The 18,448-nt window shown below is 50.7% G+C and overlaps 2 protein-coding genes across 4 annotated transcripts in view; one reads left to right on the forward strand and one right to left on the reverse strand.

Moving 5' to 3' along the window:
* Positions 1–6,422, forward strand: part of FANCA (FA complementation group A) — a 61,457-nt gene extending 55,035 nt beyond the window's left edge. Inside the window, exons 43-44 of one of the 2 annotated variants that reach the window (XM_040633113.1) lie at positions 89–223; positions 5,207–6,422. In XM_040633113.1, the coding sequence (XP_040489047.1) occupies positions 89–196 (108 nt within the window). In that variant the 3' untranslated portion in view covers positions 197–223; positions 5,207–6,422. Of the gene's footprint in view, positions 1–88; positions 282–5,206 lie in introns of those variants that run through there. The other variant, XM_040633112.1, reaches the window with a different exon arrangement.
* ZNF276 (zinc finger protein 276) lies at positions 225–18,412 on the reverse strand. 2 transcript variants are annotated; one of them, XM_040633120.1, is made up of 11 exons: positions 18,303–18,412; positions 13,181–13,484; positions 12,783–12,829; positions 12,240–12,686; positions 11,059–11,137; positions 9,758–9,841; positions 4,199–4,309; positions 4,056–4,131; positions 3,620–3,737; positions 897–996; positions 225–821 (listed from the first exon to the last, which is right to left on the reverse strand). In XM_040633120.1, exons 2-11 carry the CDS (start codon positions 13,462–13,464, stop codon positions 575–577), a joined length of 1,593 nt encoding a protein of 530 aa, XP_040489054.1. In that variant the 5' UTR covers positions 13,465–13,484; positions 18,303–18,412; the 3' UTR covers positions 225–574. The 2 variants fall into 2 exon arrangements, with proteins under 2 accessions (XP_040489054.1, XP_040489053.1); XM_040633119.1 differs by lacking the exon at positions 18,303–18,412 and adding an exon at positions 17,646–17,871.
* Positions 18,413–18,448: the final 36 nt, after the last annotated feature.

Consider the following 18,448-nt stretch of genomic DNA (forward strand, 5'->3'; position numbering starts at 1 on the left):
CCTGCTGGGCTGTGGTCACCAGCTTCCCTGTCCCCAGGCCCTGGTGTCTGGGGCTGCACTGGGCTGAGGCACAGTTGTTTTCTTGCAGCTGCTGGCCACTAGTGGAGACTGTGACCCGGAAGTGAGTGCCGCCCTCCTGAGCAGACAGCAGGCGGTGCCCGATGCTGACCTCTACCAGGAGCCCCATCTCTTCTGACTGGACCCTGCGCAGTGCACAGCCCAGGTCCTTTGTAAATAATTTATTACAAGCATAACATGGAGCTCTTGCACTAAAAAGTGGATTACAAATCTCCTTGATTGCTTTAGTGGGGAATAGGAATCAATTATTTAAAATCCATCTGGCCCCAAGTCACTCAGTATTTGTAGGAAAATTCTGGTCCCAGAGTGGAGGCTGGAAAGGCTACGTGAGTTGCACATTGAGCCCACCTTCACCATACTGCAATCAGTGCCCTCCTGACACACAGGTGGGAGGGTACAGCATGGGGGCTCCAGGGGAGCGAGCGAGCAAAGCTGTGTCGTCAGGTTGCGTATGAGGAACTACTGAAACTGTCTTAACCCCATTTACCGCCTGAGTTCAGGTGGGCTCGGGCTTCACCGCCTGGCCCTCCACAGTCCCAGGTGGTGGCTCCAGGGGCAGGGCCTTGTCCTGGGTCTGCGTCAGAGGGTGGACCATGGACATGTGCACATTGAGGTTATGGGCCTTCTCAAACCGCCGGCCACACTGGTCACAGGCAAAGTCCAGCTCGGTCTCAGCCTTGTGTTTGGTCATGTGGTACTTGAGGGATGCCCGCTGCCGGCACTGGAAGCCACAGACTTCACACCTGGGGGACAGGGTCAGGTGAGCGAGGGCATGGGCGGCTGAGTGGCCACGAGAAGGTGCCCATCCCCACACTTACTGCAGCGGCTTGGCTCCTGAGTGGCGCATCTGGTGGACGAGAAGGTGCTTCCGCTGCTTGAAGGTCTGTCCGCACTCATCACAGATGTAGTTCCGCACCTCTGTGGACCAGAGATGCAGTGAGCACGGACACCAGAAACGCCCAGCCCTCCCATGGCACATGGGGGCCTAAGGAGTGTTTCCTCACACTCAGGGCCCGAGCAAGGGGCCTGCGCAAACCTCATTTTATTCAGAGATGGAAAATATTTCTAATACAAAACTTAATAGAGTGCTCCAAATTGCTTAGAAATGTCACCTGGCTGGGACTTCATCAACTGTGTAGATTTGGAGCCTGTTTTTTTTTTTTTTTTTTTTTTTTTTTTTTTTTTTTTTTAAAGATTTTATTTATTTATGTGACAGAGAGACAGCCAGCGAGAGAGGGAACACAGCAGGGGGAGTGGGAGAGGAAGAAGCAGGCTCATAGCGGAGGAGCCTGATGTGGGACTCGATCCCGGAATGCCGGGATCACGCCCTGAGCCGAAGGCAGACGCTTTAACGACTGCGCTACCCAGGCGCCCCTGGAGCCTGTTTTCTTAAAGAGAAACTTTAGAACTATTTACTTGAGCAAAAGTTTTTAGAGGAAGCTAAATCAATAAAGCTTCATAGATTACTACTGCTCTAGAAATTATCCCCATGTTGGGTCCAAAGTGGGGGAAGGGACTATCCATTTGGCAAATAAATTTCTTACACTCTTGAACAAAAACTCTTAACAGTTCTACTCCTGGACATGTGCCTGGGGTGGTGGCGGCCACAAGCTTCTTCCTCGCTGCCATTTCAGGTCCCACCTGCTCATCTGTAAACACCCACACAGACTGGCTTCTCCCCTACTAGGTACAACGCACCCTTCTAGTTCACAGTCTGTCCTCTTTGGTGTTTTAAGAAAACTGCTAATGGTTGTGACCACTGGTGTCTGGACTGAGACACAGCAGGAAGACCAATTGAAGGGGATTCTTTGTGTCAGGAGATGTCCAAGGCGGCTCAGAGCAAAAAACACAGGAAAATGGTTTCACGGTGAAACCAACCCATAAATTTGTTCAATAAAACGGACAAAATCTGGGTAAAAAAAAGCAAATCGTAACTTTCTATATCAAGTTAACGAAAACAAGCACAGTTACTGTTTAGGGATAAAGAAAGATGCGATCCGCTGATCTCTGGAAGGGGTCATGCCAATCCAGGAGAGCAGCTTTGTGGGGAGAAGCAGCAGCAACATGCGTCAGCGACACGCAGTTCCTGTGTCCCTAACATACGCAGTATGGGTGCTGTGCAAGTTAGAGGGGCATCAAAACTGGGATGGACGCACATGAGCCCGGGGTCGTAATGTGCCTGCAGACAACGGATGGGGAGAGGAAGAGGGCCCTAGGCTCACCTCGTCCCACAAACACTTCGGTAACTATCAATCAATCATCCCAAATGCCCCACAAATTGACCTGAAGACTGGCAGAACCAACCGCACAACTAAAGGGCAGAGAGGAGGAGGGAGCCACCTTTGAAGTGCAAGAGACAGACTAGCTTCCAGAGATGCTCACAGGGAAAAGGAATCCCCACAGCAAGTGGCTTAGAAAGCCAGAGGGGCCAACGGGCTGAGTTTCCCAAGTTCTTGGAACCAGGGGGCTTCTAGCCTGGAGTTCTAAAGGTCAGTGGGCTTGGCTCAGGGAGAGCCCAGAGGGTGCTGTGCTCCTCTTGGAGGGAAGGCAGGCAAACAGCCCGTGGACATAACAAGAGCTCCTGGGGCACACAGGGGTCGGGGTGGGAGGGGGGTCGTGGAGGTTATTTGCTCGTCTCAGAGGGCGTCCCAGAGAGACCCCTCCAGGAACAAAGGAATAGCAGGTGCCCTTTACCTCCCCTGCCCTTCAGCATAAACACAGGTCCACCTCAGAAACCAGCAGAGCACGGACAACAATCCGTTCCTAACTTGCTTACACGAAGCCCTGCCCGCCCCCCACCCCACACCAGTGGAGCCCCCCTTCCCAGTCACCACTGGCCTCAGTCCCAGCATAGCAGTCCCCCTTCCCCCAGAAGACCAGCCCAAATCCCCTGCTCACACCATGTTCCCCAACCCGGGAGTTCTGGAGTCTGTGGCAACGGGTCTCATTTCACAAGCAGACCAGAGCATAGCTGGTTCAAATGCACCGGATTTAGTCCAAACACAGCCCACACCAGGCAGAGAGCGCCTCTACGGATGACTGGCCTGAAGGATAAAGCGGCCAGGACACGACAGCAGAGCACACCCCCACACACTGGAGACACTCCGTGAGGCGCTGGGCCCAGGGGAACAGGGCCCACTACGCTGTAGGGCACGACCCTCAAGAACACACAGACGTAAGCACAGAGACACACAAGGAGAACCAATGGCAAGAGTAAACCCTCCAGGAGGATGGTGCTTGTGCATGGAGGGTGCTCACTGTCTTCTCTGTGCTTATTTTTTGCAATTTCTACAATGCACATAGGTTACTTCTATAATCCGAAAAGCATATAATGTCATTTTTTTAAGTTATGATTTAAAAAACCCACCACAATAAACTTGCAGAGAGGCACTGGGATTTCTTCACTGTCAGTTCCACACCACTTACGCATGACCCGCAAGGCACCAGGACGCAGCCCTGGGCCTCTTCGAAGGGTGTCCAGCCCTCCTCAGCCACCCGAGGGGACTGCATAGGTGCGAGTGTGGGAGAGCAGGGCACACACCTGTGTGGATGAGCTTCACGTGGCGCTGCAGGTAGCGATCGATCATGAACACCTTGTTGCAGCCAGGGTGGGGGCAGGGCCTCTCCCGGACCTCCTCGTGGTGCTCCTTTATGTGCTTCTGCGGGAGGGACAGCAAGACCCTGAGTACCTTGGCCAGGAGAACTACCCCATATCACACAGTACATGCCTCCCACAGGCCCTCCACGGCACCCTCAAAGGAAGAGACCCAACCATTCCCCACTCCACAAGAAGTGGGTGCTTTTCCCAGGAGTGGAGGGTTCACTTCTTGGCCCAGGGCTGCTCAATTCTCCATTCGCCCAGGCTCACATGAGCCCCTGGGAACAAGTCGACACCCAGCTCTACATAAACATCTGGTCCTCCCGGTCAGCCACACACAGAAGGCAGCCCTTGGCACGGAGGCAACGCCCCTTCTCACCTTCATGCCGTCGGCCCCTCGGTACACGGCCGTGCAGCCCTGGTAAGGGCACTTGTAGATGGTGGGCAGCTCCTCCCTGCAATGCAGAGCACACATGGAGCTGCGGCCCCCGCGGGCAGGGCGGCCCCTCCCCCGGCCCTCACCTCTCACAGCGGAGCTTGTTCTTCCAGCCCGGCTTGGGCCCAGGCTTCTTTCGAATTTTTGGTTCTTCAGACTTCTTGGCTTCTTTGCTTTCACTCTTTTTACCAGAGACCCTGTGAGGAGAAAAAAAAAAAAAAGATGGGGAGGAGGGGAGATGTAATCCGATTCCATGCTGTTTCTGATCTCCGCTGCATACGTGTTTCGCACTTCATGCTTGTCTCTACTCAGACAGCAGAGGTGGGGTTTTCCTCAGGCTTCCACGGCAACCTGCTTCAGTCTCCATGCTCACCAGCTGGCTTGCAAACTGACCTTAGCGATCAGAGCTAGAACAACTCCTAGGAAAGGCAGAGGCTCTGTACTAACACCTTGGGAAGGCAAGGTGCAGGGACGGGGACCACACGGCTTACAGAGTCGGTTTTCAGGACTGAAACTGCACTCCCTAAACATCAAAACCAAACACTATTTGGAGACATTATGTTAAATGGTGGAGTGGGGAGGCTTTAAGGGTCAGTCCCTCCATCAAAATCACCACTAGGCTAGAAAAGATCAGAATCAACAATTCTGGAGCCTGATGGGAGGTGCACAGCAACCAGGTGGGGGCTCAAAGGGAGACGTGTGTTCTTGGGAGAGAGCTATGTTGCTCCACGAGCTGCCATCCCTGCTCCTTAGTCCTGCTGCTGGGGCCAGGGTGGGCAGTGGGGACTTTTTATTCAGTCTGACAGGTCCCTGAAGGCCCAGTTCAGATGCATCAACCTCCCCCTGTGGGGTCTAGTGAAGATTTAAAGAGACACGGGACACCGGGGTGGTTCAGTTGGTTAAGCGTCTGTCTTCAGCTTAGGTCATGATCAACAGGGTCCTGGATCCAGCCCTGCATCGGGCTCCACACTCAGCGGGGAGTCTGCTGCTCCCTCTCCCTCTGCCCCTCCCCCTGCTCATGCTCTGTCTCTCAAATAAAATCTTTAAAAAAGTATCTAAAGAGAAATATACACTTTCTTTGTTTTCCTTTTCAGATACAGACATTTAAGGAAAACTGTCAAAAACGGAAGGGAACGTCTTAGGGCAGTGTATAAGAAGCCTATACCTAATATCATCCTCGATGGGGAAAGACTGAAAGTTTTACCTAAGATCAGGAACAAGACAAAGATGCCCATTTTCACCACTGCCATTTAACACAGTGTTAGAAGTTTTAGCCACAGCAATTAGGAAAGAAAAAGAAAAGGGATCTAAATTAGAAAAAAAATTATCCTATGCACAAATTACATGACCTCAGATGTAGAAAACCCTGAAGAATCCAAGACACACAAAAACCATTCAGCAAAGTTGCAGGGTACATGGTTGACACACAAACCAGACCCACCGCTACACACGAACAATGAACAATACAAAAATATATTGAAAACAATTCATATGCAATAGCATCAAAAAGAATAAAATACTTAAGAATAAAGTTAACTAAGAAGATGAAAGACTTATACACTGAAGACTATAACACACTGCTGAAAAAAATTTAAAAAGACCTAAATAAGTGGGAAACCAACCCATGTTTATGGATTGCAAGATTAATATTAAGATGGCAATACTTCTCCCAAAGCAATCTAAAGATTCAATCCCTATCAAAATCCCAGTGGTGTTTTTGGCAGAAAGAGAAAAAGCAATCATAAGCTTAACATGGAATTTCAAGGGATATTGAAAAGCTAAGTTAGTGTGAACAACGAAGCTGGAGGACTCACACTTCTGATTCCAAAATTTATTATAAAGCCACAATAACCAAAACAGTGTGATACTGGCACAAAAACAGACATACAGACTGACTGAATAGAACTGAGAGACCAAAAATAAACCCCTCACAAGAACAATCAACTGATTTTTTGACAAGGGTGCCAAGACCACTCAATGGGGAAAGGATGGTTTCTTCCACAAATGGTGCTGGGAAAGCTGGATGTCCATCTGCCAGAGATGAATGTGGATCCCTACCTTATTCCATATACAAAAAATAACTCAAGTATCAAAGACCTGAGAGCTAAAACCATCGAACTCTTGGAAGAAAACATGACTCTGGATTTGACAAGTTTCTTGAATATGACATCAAAGGCAAAGCAACACAAGGCACCTGACTGACTCAGTCAGCACAGCATGCGACTCGATCTCAGGGCTGTGAGTCTGAGCCCCACCATGGACACAGATTATTTAAAAAAAAAAAAAAAAAAAAAAAAAAAAAAAGCAAAGCAACACAAGTAAAAACAGGTAAATTGGACTTCAAAATTAAAAATGTGCACCAAAGGAAAAATATCAAGAGAATAAAAAAGATAATCCACTGAATGGGAGAAAATGTACCCCACAACTCAATAGCATAAAGATGAAACAAGTCAATTTAAAAATGGGCAAAAATAAATAAATAAAAAGAAAAAATCATTTAAAACCTGAAAAAAAGGGGCAAAGGACTTAAGTAGACATTTCTCAAAAAATAGAAGCATGTTAAAAGATGCTCCATCATCACTAATCACTAAGGAAATGCAAACCAAAATGACAACGGGTTACTACTTCACACCCAAGAGGACGAATACTTTTTAAAAAGGAAAAGAGGGTTGAATCACTAGATCATACGCCTGAAACTGATACAACACTGTGTTAACCAACTAAAAATTAGAAAAAAGAAAATGGCCACCGTGGAAAGCAGTATGCATGTTCCACAAAAAATTAAAAACATGTACACATGAAACAGACAGAACACTGTATGTTAATTATACAGGAACTACAATTAAAAGCTTAATAAAAAATTAAAAACGGAAATAGAATATAATGCAGTAATTCCACTACTGGGTACTTACCCAAACAAAAAGAAAACACTAACTCAAAAAGATACAGGTCCCCCATGTTTATGGCAGCACTAATTACAAGAGCCAAGACATGGAAGCAACCCAAGGGTTCCAGGATGAATGGATAAAAAAGATGTGGTATGTACGTGACGGAACATTACTCAGTCATAAGAAAGAATGAGATCTTGCCATTTGTGACAACACAGATGGACCTAAGGGGCATTATGCTAAGTAAACTAAGTCAGGGAAAGAAAAATACCCTATATTTTACCTGTATGTGGAATAAAAAACACCACCAACAAAAGCAGAAACAGACCCATAAATAGAGAACTGATGGTTGTGCAGTGGGGGGCGCTCCACTTAAGGAACGAGGGATGAAAGGCAAAGCACAGAGAATATAGTCAATGGCACCAGAACAGAGCTACATGGTGACAGGTATGTGCTGAGTGCAGCACAATGCACAGAAGTACGGAGTCACTGCGGTCCGTGCCTGACACTAACTTGTATGTCAACTACACTTCACTTTAAAAATAAAATAATGGGGCGCCTGAGAGGCTCAGCCAGTTGTTAAGCATGTGACCCTTGATTTTGACTTAGGTCATGATCTCAGGATTGTGAGATCGAGCCCCCTGAAGAGCTCTGCACTGGGTGTGGAGCCTGCTTAAGATTCTCTCTCCTCTCCTGCTGCAACCCCCCTCAGCGCTCTCTCTCTCTAAAACAAAAACAAAAAACCCACAAAAACAAAGATATGTCAAAAGTAAAAACATGGAAAATTCACGATGTTGACAAGGATTTGGAGACACTGGAACCCTTGTTGATGGGAACATAAAATGATGCAGCTGCTGTGGAAAACACCAAGACGGTTCCTCAACAAGTTAAACATAGAACTACCACCCGGCCCAACAATTCCACTTCTGGAGACACCCAAAGAACCGAAACAGGGACTCAAACAGATACTTGTCTTTTTTCTTTTTAAATAGGCTCCACGCTGGGCATGGAGCCCAATGCAGGACTCAAACTCACGACCCTGAGATCAAGACCTAAGCTGAGATCAAGAGTTGGATGCTTAACCAACTGAGCCACTCAGGTGCCCCTCAAACAGATACCTGAGGGCCAGTATTCGTAACATTACTCATAAGAGCCAAAAGGTAGAAACAACCCAAAATGACAGATGAACGGATCAACAGACTGTGGTCCATCCATACAACAGAATACATTCAGCCACAGAAAGGAACCAAGTTCTGATCCATGCTCCAACACAGATGAATCCAGAAAACATCACGTTAGGGGCGCCTGGGTGGCTCAGTCGTTAAGGGTCCTGCGATCGAGCCCCACATCGGGCTCCGTGCTCCTCTGGGAGCCTGCTTCTTCCTCTCCCACTCCCCCTGCTTGTGTTTCCTCTCTCACTGGCTGTCTCTCTGTCAAATAAATAAATAAAATCTTTAAAAAAAAGAAAACGTCATGTTAAGTGGAAGAACCCTATCAAAATGGACAAATACATCCTTCCACTTCTATGAGGTACCCCGATGTAGCCAGATTAGCGGCTGCCAGAGCCTGGGAGAGGGGGAAAGGGAAGTCATTACTTAATGGGTATATAGTTTCTGCTTGGGATGATGAAAAGTTTAGAAATAATGGTGATGGTTGCACAACACGATGAATGTACTTAATGCCACTGAGCTGACTGCACATTTAAAGATGATAAAATGGGGGCACCTCGGTGGCTCAGTCTCAGCCGAGGATCCAGACAGGTATGTCTGCTAAAACAAAGTCACATGGACCAGGGCTGCTCAGAGGCCCTGTCCTAGGTTTCCAGTTGTGATTCACACTGTAGCACCTAAGGAACCATGTGGCCACAAGGTCTGAGTGTCTCTGTGGGCATAAAGGTGAACCCAGAGGGCAGCCAGCCCACTGCCACCTGGTCCCACCTCCCGCAGAGCCTGGCTTCTGTTTCTCTTTCCATAGCCATGTCAGAACTCAAAGGAAAAAAGGAAGTCAGGTTTGCTCTTTAATCTTTGTGCTGTGTTTTCTTGGCTGATGGTGTCGTGCTCCTGTGTTTCCATTACCCAAGTGGGGCAGCGACGGACTACAGGTATTCTGGGTGTTCCTGGGCACAAGGCTGGGAGCAAAGTGACACAAGGACACATTAGCCTTCCCTGCCAGGACCCTACATCCAAACTGAGATAAAACACAAATCCCTGAAAAGGGAAGGTCGAGACAAGGCCAGAGAAGCAATTCTTCAAGGAAGTGGTGTAGAAATCAGGGCCAGAGGCGAATCTGAGAGCAACCACAGGGCTGAGTCCCTGAGCCTCCAAGGACCTTGCATGGAAGCAGAAAGAAGTGCAGGGTAGAGGTTCCTGCAGGAAATCAGCGGCTGACATGGCAGATACTACCGTGGTATGACTGAGGGCAGGGCTGGCAGAAGGGAAGGAAGGGAGCTCCCAGAATGAGGCTGAGTCACATCCACAGGTCCTGCCACTCTCACATGACATGGAGACCAGGTCCCAGCACTGAACTAGGAAAGGCCTCCAGCACACTCAGAAGCCATACCGCACTGGGCTAGGGCGGTCAGGCCAAAGAGCAGCAGGAAACATGTGCTGAGCAAGGACAGACTGGGAAGTAGGAGCCTTCATTCCCTGTCCCCACTAATCCCACCTGGTGACCCTACCAGGCAGACGCACGTTTCCAGGTTACCCAGTGACGCCATTCCCAGACCCCAGGGGTGTGCAACAAGACTGCCCCCCTTACTTTTTTTCTGGGTAAGGCTCAAAGGATTCGTCCGAGGACTGGGTATTCTGCTTCTTGTCATTTTCATCTTCACTCAGGATGTCCCTAGGGAAGACGAGAGAACCTTTAGCAAAGGCCTGTGGTGAGTGACAGATCCAATGACACTTCCTGTCTAAAAACACCATCAAATCTCCATACTCCATGTTTTAACTCTTCTAAAAAGGTCTTAGAAACCTAAAATTCCCAAATCTCTGAACTCATCTCCTAACGGAAAGGACAGGCCAGCAAACTGACGATCCCCCAGAAGCCACACTCCCCTCACACCAGGACCATGAACTTGGAAAGAACCTCTCTATGGGGCCCCAGGTAGTACATGAAGACCTCAAGGAGGTAGGCTTCTCAGGAAGTGGACTTTCAGACTGAGTCACTCATTTCCCATAACTGAGCACCTATCCAGCTGACCGGTCAGCTGTTGGCCATTGCAAAGGTCACAAAGGTCAGGAAAAGATCTGTGTATCTGTAAACTTTACCCTAAAGCATGAATTCAGTCTCTACAGGGCAGACGACAGAGACAGGCTGGTACACCATGGCCTTCCCGTGCAGGCTGCCACCGTCTAGACAAGAAAGACTCAAGGCTGGCTGGTGGCCTATAGGACAGCCTGCGACTGCTTCTGGTCCTGGAGGTGTTTTCAGCACACCTACGTGGGTCCTTCCAGCACCTCAGTCATTTTTCATTGACACCCCACTGGAGCTGAGCCAAAAATCATACTGTCCTCCTACTTGTTTGGATGAGGGCACATGTGCATTCCAGCCACAGCTTATGGGGAAAAGGTGTGAAGGCCAGCTGGCGTGTGGCTGCCACCATGAGTGGTTCTCAGCTGACAAGGAGGAAGTGGCCCCAGGAGCACACAGTCCCTGATAGTGCCCTTTCTGGGGCGGTGTGTCCTCCTGCGCAGAATCTCCACCCCAAGTCACAATCATGTTGACAAATGGCCAGAGACTGACTTCCTCTGTTTCAGTAACATCCGCGGCTGGCACACAACCACAGCCTTGAAGGAGACGAGCCAGCAACAGCAAAGAAGCGACCACACGACTCTAATTTCCACACCACCCTGGCTGTGCTCCCCGTGCAGATGCCTCAGGTCTGGGGGGGCCCTCTGGATCAGGAACAAGAAGCCTGGAAGCACCCTCGGCCACTCGTCTCCTTCCCACCAAGAGAAGGAGAGGGTCCTGGCCAGCACACAGGCGGGGAGCACACAGGTTGGCGGAGTTTGATTTTCCAAGAAGGAATTTTAGGCTATTTAAACCCACTCTTCTCTCACCCCTCAGAAAGGTCACTGAACTCGTCTTTTACCCGATCATCCGAGGTTGAAGATGGAACCTGCTTCTCACCCAACCGCCCTGAGAAACAAAGAACAAGGCTCCTGTTACCAACACGGAGCGCAGGCAGTGCTCCCCAGCAAGGAGGCGTGCACCTGTCTCACATCGGAGCCCTCCTTGCGGGGAGCCTGGGGTCCTCCAACCTTAAGTCCCACCCACCTCCCAGTCCCATCCCCCAGAAGGTCCCTGCATAGCCAGACCGGCCACCCCCATTTCTAGCACAGGCGTGGGCAGCCCCAGACATCAGAAACCCTAGCCGACAGTCCACATCAGCAAGCCCAGCCCTTGCTAGGGGTTCAGATCCAGTCGTTTAGGGCTGGGACGACTCGCACTTTGTGGATGTTCCAGGACGTTTAAAAAATCACTGTTATCAAAGTACTGCATGAGCAAAATTTAAAAAGCCAAGCAGTTCTAGGAACGCTCTAACACAAGTCCCTTCTCGCCTCCCAGCATTTGTGCGCCTCTACCTCTCTGAACCAGCCGGGCAGCCACACTTTTTAAAAAGTGCCACTGAGAGCTCAAACACAAGGGCAGCCGAGTGCTGCGCATAGACAGGTGCACAGACGCTGAAAGAAGCAGGGGGGAAGCCAACCCAGCCGCCCTAACACAAAGTCCATTAACACTGACACCCCAACCACAGCACTGTGGGATCAGGTCCCAAACAAGGGCTCTGTGTTTCCTCTTGGTCAGTTGGCAAAGGAGCCTATCTACATGAGTCCCGCTGGGATGTCACCGGGATGCTGGCTGAGACCCAGGGAATGACCGGCAGCTGGCCCAAAACCACCTCGGAGGCAGCACCTGCCCTCTTCCCCACGTCCCACAACAAAGACCCCATTCTTCTGCCTCCCTCAGCCCCCTAGCCCCAAGCAGGCTTAGCAAGGAAGACCAGATGGCAAACAAGCATGCCTTTACAGAAACTGCTAGAATAGGGTCCTCAACCCCTCCCTGCTGTCAGATACCCAGGAAGAGATGCTAAGGCTGGCTCCTCATCATTTCTCCCAGAACCTCTGCACACAACACCAGGACCACTGCCCACAATGATGCAGACATTCACTTCCTGCTGAGGGACCTGCCTGGCTCAAGACTAGGAATCTTGGTCTAACAGCCCAGAGGAGCCTCCTACCTGGGGCCCCACTTGAGGGGAAGCTTGGCTGAGGTGGGGGGCCCAACCCAGGCCCTACAGGGTTGACATCTGCAGGAGGCTGGGCCATGTCCATGCTGGGCAGTGTCTCGGTCTCAGCTGGAGCTGTGGTTGCTTTGCCCTGGGAGCTCTGAGGGGCAGCCCCAGTGGGGTTGGACCCCCGATGCTGTGTGAGCCACGGGGCCATCTCCTTGTCCCATGTCCACTTGACTGCCAATGCACTGTCCAGCAAGAGGGCCCCGCAGCTGGAGTCGGCGTCCATGGTATAGTCGTGGCCCTGGTCACAGCCCCACACGGCTTGGATAACACCACAGTACTCGGAGGACAGTGTCCTCTGGAGGTTAGGCAGGGCCCCACAGCTGGTTGCGTGTCCATGCACCCATGCCACCAAGTCACGTAGGCCCTGGGGGCTCGAAGTGATCAGGTCCACTGAGGAAAGGCACAGAAACACCATACCCATGGTGCCAGTCAGCACCCAGCCCACCTCGAGCCTACCCACGCACCACACATCAGGGGCACACTCACCCAGACACGCTCCCTCCTCTGCCCCTGGTGGGGGTTGGGCACCAACCCTGCAAAGGATCAGCATGGCCATGAGTGGGGCTAGCAGTGAACAAGATGCAGGCTCACCAGATCGCTTTCATAGGCCGCCTCTCCCATATGCAGTCTGAAACTTCTCTTCCAAGGGCTGTCTCCTGTCTCCTTACACTCAGAACCTTTCGTGGCCCTCACCTCCCCCAAGCATGTCTGTCCATATCCCTCACACCAGTCACACTGGTGCTCACACATGTCTGCTGCTCTAGGCATGATGCATCTCCCACTGCAGAGGCTCCCCCCAGCACTCCCTGTACCTAGAACAGCCCCAGCATGCAGGGTGCTTGGCCCCTGAATGCCCACCAAATGAATGAAGGAGGAACACCTACTTTGTGCAAGTCTTCCGGTGACCAGTCGGGGAGACATTGACTCTCTGCAGGAAGGACTTGAGGAGGCCATGGCACTGGTAGAACTGGGTGTGGCAGTTCTTGCAGACAAACTGAGACAGAGCTGGGTCCTGGTGGACAGCCACCCCCAGCAGATGCTGGAAGTCCCTGATGAAAACTCGCTCCCCTGGGGGTGGTCTGTCTGAGCTCTGCCCAGGTGCCCTGCTAGAAATGCTGCGGAGACTCCGTGAGGAGAACTTCCCATGGCAGAGGCGACAGTGCCCCATGGCAAGAGCCCGGCCTGTTCCTGAGCAAGCACAGGAGACATTAAGTGAGCTGGTGAGGCTGCTCGCCACACAGGGCATGGAAGACACAAGCTCCTAGGAAGCAAGCAACATGGCCCCAGGGGAGATGAGGCCCATGCTCTGCTGTCCTCCCAGCTCACTGAGCAGAGAAGAACCCCCCTCCCCCCGTGGAGCTTCCCCATATATACTCCTTAAACACAAGCCCACGCCTGGGCCAAAGGCAGGGCTCTGACTCTGGGCTCCCAGCTAAACATAAAACCTTTTGGGAGCTGTGCTCAATGGAGGGCCTTATGGTCCAGAAAACCTTTCAGAGAATCCTAAGTGCTTCTACAACAAGGCCAGAATTACCCTGATAACAAAACCAGGGAAGGACACCACAAGAAAAGAAAATTAAAGGCCAAATTCCCTGGCAAACACAGCTGCCAAAACCCTCACCAAATCATTAGCAAACCAAATTCAACAATACACTAAGAAGCTCGTACACCATGATCCAGTGGGATTTATTCCAGGGGTGCAAGGATGGTCCAACACCCACAAACCAATCAATGTGATACATGTTAACAAAGGGTGCAAATCATACGAGCATCGCGATAGATGCAGCAAGTTTCTGATAAAATTCAATGCCCATCACGATAAAAACCGAACAAAGTAGGTATAGAGGAAATGTACCTTAACATAACGAAGATCACAGAAAACAAGCCCATAGCTAACATACACACAAGTGACAAGCAGAAAGCTTTCCTCTCAGGTTAGGAACAAGGTAAGGATGCCCACTCTCATCACTTTTCTTCAACATAGTACCGAAAGTCCTAGCCAGAGCAATGAGGCAAGAAAAATAAGAAATATCCAAACAGGAAAATAAGAAGTAAAAAACTGTCTCTGTTTGCAGATAATACGGTATTATATATGGAAAACACTAAAGACTCCATCAAAAGACTCTAAAAATGCTAAGAATGAAAATCTGGAAAAGTTGCAGGACACAAAATAAATAATAAACTATCAGAAAAAGAAATTAAGAAACCAATCCCACTTACAAATGCATCAAAAAGAATAAAATGCCTATGAATAAATTTAACAAAGAGGTGAAAAACCTATATGCTGAAAACTATAAAACACCGATGAAAGAAACTGAAGACTCAAACAAATATTCTGTGCTTGGGGACCAGAGTACCATCGACACGTTCGTGCTGCCCAAAGCCATCTACAGAGTCAGTGCCATCCTGATCAAACGAATATTCTGCGCTTGGGGACCAGAGTACCGTCGACACGTTCGTGCTGCCCAAAGCCATCTACAGAGTCAGTGCAATCCTGATCAAAATTCCAGTGGCATTTTGCACAAAAATAGAACAATCTTAAAATTTATATGGAACCACAAAAGACCCAAAATAGCCAAAGCAATCTTGAGAAAGAACAAAGCCAGAAATATCATACTTCTTGATTTCAAACTATATTACAAAATTACAGTAACCAAATATGTATACTATAGTAATGACATAAAAATAGAAAGGTTGATGCAACAGAAGAGAGAGCCCAGATATGAACCCATGCATATGTGTGGTCAATTAATTTACAACAAAGGAGGCAAGAATATACAATAGGGAAATGACAGTCCCTTCAATAAATGGGTCTTGGAAAACTGGACAGCCACATGCAAAAGAATGAAACTAGGCCCTCACCTAAATCATAAACAAAAATAAACTCAAAATGGATTAAAGATCTAAATGTGAGACCTAAAACCATAAAACTCCTAGAAGAAAACACCGGCAGTAAATTCCTTCTCCTCAGTCTTGGTGATGATTTTTTGGATTCAACACTGAAAACAAAGGCAACAAAAGCAAAAAATAAACAAGTAGGACTACATCAAACTAAAATGCTTTTGTACTGCAAAGAAAACCCCTATTGATGAAACGAAAAGGCGACCTACTGAATTTGGGAAAATATTTGCCAATCATATACCTGATAAAGGATTAATGTCTAAAATATGTAAAGAACTAATACCACTCAAACGCAAAAACACAATCCAATTAAAAAACAGGCAGCCAAGGGGCACCTGGGTGGCTTAGTCGTTAAGCGTCTGCCTTCGGCTCAGGGCGTGATCCCAGGGTCCTGGGATTGAGCCCCATATCGGGCTCCCTGCTCCGCTGGGAAGCCTGCTTCTTCTTCTCCCACTCCCCCTGCTTGTGTTCCTTCTCTCGCTGGCTGTCTCTCTGTCAAATAAATAAATAAAATCTTTAAAACAAAACAAAACAAAACAAAACAAAAACAGGCAGCCGGGGAGCCGGGGGCTCAGTCAGTTAAGTGTCTGACTTGACTTTGGCTCAGGTCATGATCTCAACGTTGTGGGATCAAGTCGAGCACCGGGATCCCTACTCAGCGGGGAGTCTGCTTGTCTCCCTGTCCCTCTGCTCGCTCTCTGTCCCTCTCTCAAATAAATATATCTTAAAAAAAAAAAAAAGCAGATCTAAACAGCTGTTTTTCAAGAGAAGACATACATACAGATGGCTAACAAGTGTACAAGTGCCCCACATCACTCATTATCAGGGAAATGCAAATCAAAACCACAAAGAGCTATCGCCTCACGCCTGTCAGGATGACTATTATCAAAAAGACAAGAAATAACGAGTGTTATGAGGATGTGGAGAAAAGGGAACCCTTGGGCACTGTTGGTGGGAATGTAAATTGGTACACCTTCCACGAAGGTTCCTCAAAATACTAAAAATAAAACTACCAAGGGTGCCTGGGTGGTGCGGCAGGTTGAGAGTCTGACTCTTGGTTTTGGCTCAGGTTCATGATCTTGGGGTCACGGATATGGAGCCCAGTGTCGGGCTCCCTGCTCAGCTGGGAGTCAGCTTCTCTCTGTGCCTTTGCCTTTGCCTCTGCCCCTCCCCCTGTTTGAGTTCTCTCTTTCTTGCAAGCGCATGTGCGCTCTCTTTCAAATCAATCATTTAAAAAATAAAAACAAAACTACCATTTGACCCAACAATTCAACTTCTGGGCATTTATTCAAAGGAAATGAAAACACTAACTCAAAAACATACATACACTCCCATTTTCATTGCAGCATTACAAGAGTCAACGTGTGGAAACAACCTATTAATTAATGCACTGATTAATGCACAAAAAAAGTGAAGCGGGGGTGCACACGTGCGCTCTCTCGCGCGCGCACACACAAACACACAGACACAATGGAGTATTATTCAGCCATAAAAAGGACATCCTGCCATCTATGACACCACAGACGGACCTTGATAATATTATGCTAAATGAAATAAGTCAGAGATGTATAATATTACATGTGTAATATAAAAAAAGGAAAAACACCACCACCACCACCAACAACAACAACCCAGAACCTCAGAGAGAGAAGACTGGCGGTGGCCAGAAGGGGACGGCAGGGAAGAGTGGGATGGAGAGGATGGTCAAAGGCACAAATTTCCGGTGATAAGCTAAGTCCTGGTGATGTATGCTGTACAGCATGGTGACTACAATTAGTGTAAAGTGCTTACAAGTTCTCAACCAAGAAAAAAATCCGCCACCGTGTGATGACAGATGGGACCTAGACTCAATGTGGCGATTCCCGCACAACAGATGTCAAATAGCCAGTCGTCAGTACGTTGCACACCCCAAACGAACACAGGGTCACACGCTAACTACAGAGAAAATTTTTAAGTAAACACATGGCTTCGCAGCTACGGAACTTCATCCTCCTCACACCGTGCTCCAAGACCAGCCGTGGAGACGCCTCCGGTCGGCGTCGCGTAGACGCTGACCCTCCCTCTCTGCCTCCAGGGGGGCAGCCAGGTCCCCAGCGGGCACAGTACCACCCCCCGGAGGCCACGGGCACGCGCACCCAGGGAGCACCAGCCAGGCGCGGGCCTCCCGCCCGGAACCCACTGGGTTCTGTTCTCACCAAGACCCAACGCAAAACCAGCGAGTCAGGTGCGGCCGCTGCCCCTCCAGCCGAGACCCCTCCGGCCGCAGCCCCTCCAGCCGAGACCCCTTCCGGACGCTGCCCCTCCAGCTGAAGCCCCTTCAGTCCTAATGACTTAACGATGGCCCGTGGGCACCAGCGGGTCAGCCGCCTTGCCAAACAGCACCCCGAGCGGGCCGCCCTCGGCCCTCGCCCGCCCCACCCCCGCCCCCGGCGCCCCGGCCGGACCCACCTGCCTCGTCGGCGCCGTCCTCGCCCGGGTCCCCGCGGGCCCGCGCCAGGCCCCAGCCCAGCCGCGCCGCCACCAAGGCCGCGGCCTCGTCCACGCTCGGCCCGCTGCGGGCCGGACGGCCTCGGGTCCGGCCGCTGCCGCCGCCGCCGGAGCCCCCGCGCGGCCCCGTCGCCCCAGGCGACAGGAAGCGACCGAGCCGGTCCCGCTTCATGGCGGCGGCCGCAGTTACAGCCCGGCCCCGGCGCTCGGGCCCACTCGGCCCCGCTCGGCTCCACTCGGCCCTATTCGACCCGGCTCGGCTCCGCTCGGCCCTATTCGACCCGGCTCGGCTTCGCTCGGCTCCGCTAGGCTGCGCTCGGCCCTGCGGTGTACGCTGGGCCCGGCCTCTGGGCCCGGTTCCGTCCTGCTTGGCCCAGAGCCTCGCGCGTCCGCTCCGCTGGACGGTGCGCGTCCGTTTCCGCTCGACGCCGCCGCTGGGCCCCGTTCAGCTCCCTGGAAGCGGGGCGGGGCGGAGCAAGGAGGGGCGGGCGGGGCGATGACGGAGGGGCGGGCCGGCGAAGGGAAAGACCAGGAGAGGGGGCAGGGGCGGCACGGCCAACGGCCCAGGCGCTTGGCATGTCACAGACGTCGAGAGCGGGTGCCGACTGGTACACTTACGCGCTCGCAGCTACTGCGTGAAGCTACGTGACGGCACCGCCGCCCCTCCAGCCTCGGGAGCTCAGCGCAAGGAGCGGCGGGGCCGGGGCCACCGGAAGTGCAGCCGCGCCGGCCCCGCCCCTTCCGGCGGTCCCCGTCTCGGGCGG

This window comes from Ursus maritimus, unplaced genomic scaffold (genome assembly GCF_017311325.1).
Source record: "Ursus maritimus isolate PB19 unplaced genomic scaffold, ASM1731132v1 scaffold_19, whole genome shotgun sequence".
Taxonomy (NCBI): domain Eukaryota; kingdom Metazoa; phylum Chordata; class Mammalia; order Carnivora; family Ursidae; genus Ursus; species Ursus maritimus.

Coding starts and splice junctions, on each gene's coding strand:
- ZNF276 (XM_040633119.1), bottom strand. CDS start 17,856: ATGAAGCGGGACCGGCTCGGTCGCTTCCTGTCGCCTGGGGCGACGGGG. Junction 13,485..17,645: donor GGACGGCGCCGACGAGGCAG/GTGGGTCCGGCC, acceptor GTGCTTGCTCAG/GAACAGGCCGGGCTCTTGCC. Junction 11,138..12,239: donor CCCCTCAAGTGGGGCCCCAG/GTAGGAGGCTCC, acceptor TTTGTTTCTCAG/GGCGGTTGGGTGAGAAGCAG.